The 8,215-nt window shown below is 38.3% G+C and overlaps 1 protein-coding gene across 2 annotated transcripts in view; it reads left to right on the top strand.

Annotated features, from left to right (window-relative positions):
* Positions 1-820: 820 nt before the first annotated feature.
* The window catches only part of LOC120081285 (putative potassium transporter 12), a 13,837-nt gene continuing 6,442 nt past the window's right edge, over positions 821-8,215 (top strand). Inside the window, exons 1-4 of one of the 2 annotated variants that reach the window (XM_039036023.1) lie at positions 821-1,448; positions 2,322-2,550; positions 2,621-2,869; positions 3,967-4,017. In XM_039036023.1, the coding sequence (XP_038891951.1) occupies positions 1,188-1,448; positions 2,322-2,550; positions 2,621-2,869; positions 3,967-4,017 (790 nt within the window). In that variant the 5' untranslated portion in view covers positions 821-1,187. The remainder of the gene's footprint in view (positions 1,449-2,321; positions 2,551-2,620; positions 2,870-3,966; positions 4,018-8,215) is intronic. The other variant, XM_039036024.1, reaches the window with a different exon arrangement.

The raw sequence follows: 8,215 nt of genomic DNA, 5'->3' as shown, positions 1-8,215 counted from the left end.
TCATCAAGTTAAATACACCCCAAGGACTGAAGTTAGACAGCCTTGCATAATTGAAGATGCTAAAACCTATCAGCTTTAATAGGTGCTTTACATTATTTAATATTTAATAGACTTGATATTGCATTTGCTATAAGCAAGTTATCTCAATATACGCATCAGTCTTGTGATTCTCATTTGGTTGCTGCTAAGCATATCCTTTGATATCTCAATAGTACTATTGGTCATGGATTGATGTTTAAGAAAGGAGTTGTAGAATTTCTTTGTCTTTATGCTTACTTAGATTCAGATTGAGCTGGTGACCCTTCAGATAGATCTTCTACTTTATTCTTTGTTATATTTCTTAGTCCTAATCATGTTTCATGGGGAGCCAAGAAACAAACATCAATATCTTGAAGTTCAACCAAAGTCGAATATCGAGCACTTGCATCCATTGCAGCTGAATTTAGTTGACTTCAATAAAAACTTAAAAATTTACATATTTTTAGTTTTCAACTGCCTCTACTTCTATGTGATAATCTTCCTGCCATTCAATTATCACACAATCCTGTTTTTCATGGCCAGACGAAGCATGTAGAGATCGATTTTCGTTTTGTTCCTAGTGAAAAGCTCTAGGTTCTTAGTGAAAAGCAACTGACTGATGTCTTCACCAAGTCTTTTGTCCTATACTTTTGTCTTGGACTTCAGTTTGAGGGGAGATAAATAAGTAATATTGTATTTTATTACTTGCTTGCAATTTTTTTTTAAAAAAGTTATATTCCGTTCAATTCTTTTACTTTAAGTTGTTAAGATTTTCCGTTTAAATAGGCTTGTATTCTTAGCCTTTGATTAATGGGGAGAACTCTCTCAATTATATGAGAGGATTATTACATAGACATGATATTGTTTTTTATATTGGAACAACTACCAATAATTAAAAGGTGCAGCTCGTCGCAATGCGGCGTCATTCAATAATTTATATGATCGGAATAGTTTTTAATGACGGTGGCGTTTACGTAACTGGTAGAGGCCAACAATAGCAAGGAGAGGAGAACAAACCTCAGTCTCCAATGGGAATGTGAGCCCTTGATTTTTGTCATCTCTATCTTTGCCTCGTTTTGCTGAATCCATCACGTTGTTCCTGCTGAAGATATGCTTAGGGAGGAATAACTGCAGGGGAAATTCGAGGGTTTCGGAGAATTGGTGAAGATATGGAGCATGGAGATCGAATTGAAGAAGGTAGCTCCAGATTGCTGGGGGGTAGTAGCGTTACTGGGAGTAGTAATGATTATAGGTGGGTTGATGGCAGTGAAGTGGACTCCGAGTCGCCTCCATGGTCGCTGTTTGAAGAAAGAGAGAGCGGGGAAGGATATGGATCTATCAGAAGGAGGTTGATTAAGAAGCCCAAGAGAGTTGATTCTTTTGATGTTGAAGCAATGGAGATTGCCGGTGCCAACTATCATCATTTAAAGGTATATCTTCTTTCTACACTTCCTATGGAACTGTGCAATTTCATCGTTGTGGTTATGCAAATTGGATGTCGTTCGTCCAATCGTGGTATTTTTTTTTAATAATCTATTTTAATTGTAAAGACGACCCAACATGATGTTCATTTTTTAATATATATATTTTTTTTAAAGATGACCCAACAAAATGGATGTCTCACTCATCGTGAAATGGTTGAACCTTAACATGATGTTCATTTTAATTGCAAATTTCATTTTTAATCACTAGTTGGCTAATTAGGGTCATGGGTGCCCTCCCACCGCTATTTTATAGTAAAGCCCTTGTCGCGATTTTTTATCCATTGTGATATTTAAAACATCAATTATTTTCGGGCGGTAGAATTAGGGTTCCAGTCATTTCGCGATGAGTGAGCCGTCTCTTACACATAATTCATTCTAGGCGTTGATTTCTTAGGATTTGGTCATCCCACATTAACGCCTCCGGAATTGGGTCATTTATACCAAAATCTCTTTTTATGTTTTTCTTCTATGGCAACCACGAAATGGTAGACATTGTAGGATCATGTCCACATCTCTGTTTGAAATTTTAAATTTCAGCACTCCACTTGCACGCACAAACACTTACGATGAGGAGTACCGAGATAATGTGGAGATGTGTTAAAAATATCGTTTTAATGCTGTTCATTAAGCTGTGGAGATGTGTTAACTTACTTGGTGCTAAGGAATGCAAACAACAACATCTCCGTATTATCCACCTGGTACCGAGTGATAAGATAACAAAATGACTTGTATGTGAAAAAACTGCAGTGCAGCAGAAAGGCATTAAAAAGATAGGGGTAAGCTAAAGATCTTCTACTGAATTGTTTTGTCTTGAAACAGGATGTTTCCATTTTGCAAACTATTGCTATAGCATTTCAAACACTCGGTGTTGTATACGGTGACATGGGTACAAGTCCATTATACGTCTTTGCTGATGTATTCACCAAGGTGCATATTGAGGCAGACGTTGATGTCCTGGGGGCTCTTTCCTTAGTGATTTATACAATCGCTCTTATTCCGTTGGCAAAATATGTTTTCGTAGTGCTCAGAGCCAATGACAATGGTGAAGGTATGAGCACAGCAATACTTTGCTCCCCTTGGTATACTTCCTCATCATAACTTATTTTCTTCATTTGTAGGAGGAACATTTGCATTGTATTCGCTTATCTGTAGGTATGCCAAAGTTAACTTGCTGCCTAACCGTCAGCCAGCTGACGAACATATCTCAAGTTTTAAGCTTAAACTACCCACGCCAGAGTTGGAAAGGGCCTTACATATCAAAGAGACTCTGGAGAAGAGATCATCCTTGAAAACTCTTATATTGCTGTTGGTTCTGATGGGCACTTCAATGATTATTGGGGATGGTATTCTAACCCCAGCAATATCAGGTCTTGATGATTGACATCTCTCTTTCCTTCACATAATAAACCAAAAATTTGTTTTATTGAAAGCTACACGATAAACCATAAAAAGAGAATCTTTTCAAACATCCAGTCTAATTACTGTGTCAACTGGGAAAAAGTGTCGTGGATGAATAGAAGGTTTCTTTTACCATCTGACTCAACTAAGAAGTTGGTTAGCCGTTTAGCTTCAGTGGTTGTATTATGGCTTTAGTTTAGCTCTATCGAATGTCATTATTTTATTTTTGTTTGTCAAAATCATGTTGAGTATCATTGTTGTGATAAACTAGATTTTTTACAGTGGTTAACTGATGTAAGGCCCTGGTCAAATTTTAGATTCTTGAGGATGCTAAGATCATTCCTTTGGGCCGTAGAATAAGGAGAGTATAACGTTCTCTGTTACTCTGTCATTCCAAATTTGTCTGGTCATTAAGTTCTAACTTTATGAAGAAGCTGTGGAAAAACAAACAACAATGTTATTATTATGAGACAAGCATATACAATATTTGAACTTCATTTGGTGTTAAGAGATTGAAGAAGTATCTCCCAACCAAAGATCTTCTAAAATCTAGTCCTTTCCTCAATCAGATACTTTCAGTACCTAGCCCACCATGATCCTTTTAAATCTGAGAATTGAGATTATGCTCTGGTTCAACAGATTAGAGCCACCCTTTGAATCATACCCCTTTCATCATAAAGCTTTAATGACCCCCTCCAAAAATTTAGCAATTTTGGCTTGAATTACGGGACTAGCTAGAAGATAATGATACTTAAGGCATTGGTTTGGTAATAATAGTCTAATCTTTGTGAGATTAGTCGAAGTGCACGTAAGCTGGTCCGGACACTCACGAATATATAAAAAAAAAAGAAGCAATTTCCACCCAAACTTAAGATGTGTTTATTTTATACCTTTATTTCTAAGTAAAATTTGTTATTGTTATTGTTTTAGTTATTGTTTTTTCTTTGTTTTGTTTTGTATTTTAAATATTGGACATAAGGTCTACATTCCATTATTATTAATTGACTGAACAATGGAAGGTGTTAAAATGTATTCTTTTTTATATTCTTTTGATTTTGTACTGCAGTGATGTCTGCTGTGAGTGGTCTGCAGGGAGAAATAAAGTCATTCGATACAAGTTAGTATCTTTTCTTTGTTTCTTATTCATGTACAATTATTGTTCATTAAGATTTTATTTGGCACGGCTCAAATGAACAATTTTTTTTGAAAAGGAAACGATTCATTGTATTAATAAATAAAGATGAGCGAAAGCTCTAAGTACAAGAGAGTTATACAAAAAGCAAAGCGAGAATACAAGTGCTTGTGAAAGGATCAGGAGATGCACCCGGACGTCTCAACTAGGTTGACACTCCTTTAACATCGTCATCATATCTAATTCTATCCCATGACTGAGAGATAAGAGAACAAGATTACAAAAAGAGGACAAAGCCTAAAGGGACAACAAAAGTGAAAAAAACTAAGGATGAAGCCAAAACAGTGGCCTGAAAATAATAAAAATATATAAAAAGTTCAATATGCGTTGCTGGAATCTGGAAATCTGGAGGATTTTAGTGCTGTCCGTTGGGAGGGGTTGAGATAAAGGTCTCCCAATTGAGGTTGAAGTCTGAAAGGCTGTAGGCACGGAAAGGGTCGGAGAGGAGGCACCAGGAGGAGGCTTGACGACGGGAGGCTTCAAAGCGATCTTAGCAACTAGTGGCTTTGTTGTGGAAAATTCTTTGGTTTCTTTCAAACCAGAGGTCTACCAATAAGGCTTTTACAGCATTGCACCATAACAAACGGATAGATTTGTGGGAGGTGGGTCCGGCAAGGAGCTGAAACACATTACTTTTGAAATCATTGCACAAGGTCCATGGAAGATTGAAAAAACACAGCAGCTTATTCCAGCACCAACTTGAGTAGGGGCATGTAAAGAAAAGGTGAAGCGAGTCCTCGCTGTGATGTAGGCAGAGTGGGCATACTGTGGGGGAAAGGGAGGTGCTGGTTGCTTCTTCTGGAGGACTTTAGCTACATTCAGCTGACCGAAAAGCATAATCCAAATGAGGATGTTGACTCTTCTTGGGCTTTTTGTTTTTCAAATAGCCGAGAAGATGGGCTTTTCCAAAGGGGAGAATGGTGTGAGGTGGCTTTTAAGGGATTTAACAGTGTAATGGTCATTGTTTGAGATGGACCACACTCTTTTATCAAAAGAGAGAGAAGGGCTTCTACTTTCAATTTTCCTCAACAAGTCTTGGAAGGCTGACACTTCTTCATCTTTAAGTGATCTTCGAAAAGTAATGGACTACGAAGCTATGTTATTGTCCCAATGATCGGCAACTGAGCCATTGGGTAGCGTGGTGATTCTGAATAAGCTAGGAAAAAGGATGCTGAATGGGGAATGTCCTTCCCAAGTGTCTAACCAGAAAGCAATATGACTGCCATTACCAAGTTTGAAAGTGGCCAAGGATTCTACCTTCAGCCATGTTTTTGAGATGCTGACCCATGGACTTTTCAGGCTTCTAACTCCTTTCTCCATCGCATGCCAATCAAAAGCATTCGTACCATGGATACTTCTGACCACTTTACCCCAAAGAGAGTTTTGCTCATTGAAAAATCTCCACCCCCATTTAGCAAGTAGTGCAGTGTTCATAGCTCTGAGCCCCCCGAGACCTAGACCACCATCTGCTATAGGTTTTTGAACCAAATCCCATTTGACCAAGTGATTCTGCTTGCTGCCCTTATTACCTTCCCAAAAGAAACTTCGTATAAACCTTTCCATTTTAGTTGCTACCCCTTCGGGCATAAGAAAGATAACCAAATAGTAGGTTGGGAGGTTTGAAAGGACTGAGGTACAAAGGGTGGCTCTTCCACCCCTAGATAGATTGAATCTTCTCCATTTGTCGAGTTTTCTTTGTACTTTATCTAGGACCGGCTGCCAAAAGGAGGCTCTTTTTGGATAACCCCCTAGAGGCAACCCTAGATAAAGGAAGGGGAGGTGGTCAGCCGACACATTTAAGGAGGCTGCTGCATTATAGAGCTCACTATCATCCATATTAATGTCGTAGAGTGCTGATTTATCCCAATTTACCTTCTGCCCTGAACATCATTCAAATAGCTCCACTGTATGCTTAAGTTTTGACAACATAGTGTTGTCATGTTTGCAAAACAATAAGGTATCATCCGCAAATTGAAGTATGGAGACTTGGACTTGCTCTTTGCCAACTAAAAACCCTTAAATGATGCCAGAATGATAGAGTTTGGAGATTAATGCACTCAACACTTCGTTGACTAGAAGATAAAGGAAAGGGGAGAGAGGATCACCTTGTCTAAGCCCTCTTGAAGCAGCCACTCTTCCCCTTGGTCTCCCGTTAATGAAGACCGAGTAAAGTGGGTTTTTGATACATCCCAAGATCCATTCTATCCATTTCTGATTGAAGTTCTTGGCCCAAAGCACTTTTTCTAAAAAATCCCAATCAACTCGGTCGAAAGCTTTTTCCATATCAAGTTTAAGTATCCAACCCTTCTTCTTTTTTGCTCTATACTCTTCCACTACTTCATTGGCTATAAGTATGGGATCCAAAATTTTCTTTCCTTCTATGAAAGCACTCTGGGATGGAGCAATTATGTCGGACATGACCCCTTTTAGTCTCTCGGCTAACACCTTAGCAATGACTTTGTAGATTAAAGAGGTTAAACTAATGGGTCTATAATCACTTACCTTGATGGTTACTTTCTTCTTTTGAATTAAGCAAATGAAATTCTCTCTTATATATGCATTGATCTTGCCATTCTTGTAGAAGTCGTTAAAGGTATCTTGGAAGCTTGACTTGAGCATAGGCCAAAACTTTAGCAAAAATTCAGAAGTGAAGCCATTGGAGCCTGGGGCTTTGTTTTTGCCAAGGGATTTTATAGCCGAGAGAATTTCTGTGACTGAAAAATTACTTTGCAGTAGAAGATTCTGATTTGAGCTTACACAAGGCCAATCTAGGTTTAAAGGAAGGTGCCTCTACCCTGGAGTTTTTAGGTAAAGGTTGCTGTAATAGTTGAGTATTAGGTTTTCAATTTCTGCACTCGACTTTGTTGGGATCCCTTGTTCATCAACTAGCTCATTTATAAAGTTTCTCCTCTTTTTTGCTGCTAAGAATCTGTGGAAGAAGCATGTGTTCCCTGCTTAAGCCAGTTTAATTTACTTTTCTGCAATAGATTAATTTCTTCCAACCTGTATAAAGCCATTAGTTCTGATTTTAAGGAGGACCAAGCTGCATAATCAGTGGACAGTGGGGAATTTTCTGCAAGTGTACCCCAATTTTCCTCTTTCTGTTTTGACTCTTCCTTATTGCTGATATGCCACTGTTTTACTGCTGTTTTCACATCTTTTAGTTTCTGATTTAATACAAAACCAGCCCAACCATGTGCTCTGCTGTCAAACCATGCTTTCTCTATAATTTGGATGCAATCTTTGTTGAGTAGCCAGCTATTGCAAAATCTGAACGGTGAAGGACCCCAACTAAAAGATCCGGCTTCTAATAAAATTGGGTAGTGGTCTAAATCCGGACTTGTCTATTGGTTCTAAAATTTTCAAATAATTCATCCCAACCCTTTGATATGAAGAAGCGGTCTAGTAGGGAACTTGAAACAATGGTGCCTTCCCTTGACCATGTAAACTTCCCATTATTCAACCGTACTTCTATAAGTTTTGCTTGCTCAATGAACTTATTAAACTTTCTCATGCCTCTAGTGCTTCTACCCAAGGGAAATCTTTCGTGTGCCCATCTTGTGATATTAAAATCGCCACCCATACACCATGCATCTTCACAATAAGGCTACCAAGGATATAAGTTCTTCCCACACAAACTTTCCTTCTTTATAATCGGTTGGCCTATATACATTAGTAACCCAACAAAAGTCTTTTTGCAATTAGTGTTGCACTTAATTGAGAGAGAGTAACCGCCTTTGAGGGTTTCTATTACTGAAATTAGGCTTGTGTCCCACATTGTTAACAGCTCACCTGAAGCGCCAAAAGATTCAACAAATTCCCAATCAACTTCTTTAGAACTCCATAAAGATTTAATGAAGCTTGCATCAAAATTTTCTTTCTTGGATTCTTGAATTAACACAATTGAAGGTTAATTTTCTTTAAGAATCGTTTAAGGGCCAATCTTTTATTAATGGTCCTCTAGTGTTCATTGAACAACCTTCATCTTTTCGAGATCAAATACAATTTAACCAAAATAAACAGCTGCATCAGGTGACTAGCTCAGATGGTTGGTGGGAAGAGAGAGGGGCTGATTAAGGCTGGAAGGGCGGGTTGGAGAGAATATTCTCGGCAGCAGGTTCCT

The sequence above is a fragment of the Benincasa hispida genome, chromosome 7 (genome assembly GCF_009727055.1).
Source record: "Benincasa hispida cultivar B227 chromosome 7, ASM972705v1, whole genome shotgun sequence".
NCBI lineage: Eukaryota > Viridiplantae > Streptophyta > Magnoliopsida > Cucurbitales > Cucurbitaceae > Benincasa > Benincasa hispida.
The sequence above is the reverse complement of the archived record's forward strand: the minus strand, read 5'-3'. Positions and strand labels throughout refer to the sequence as shown.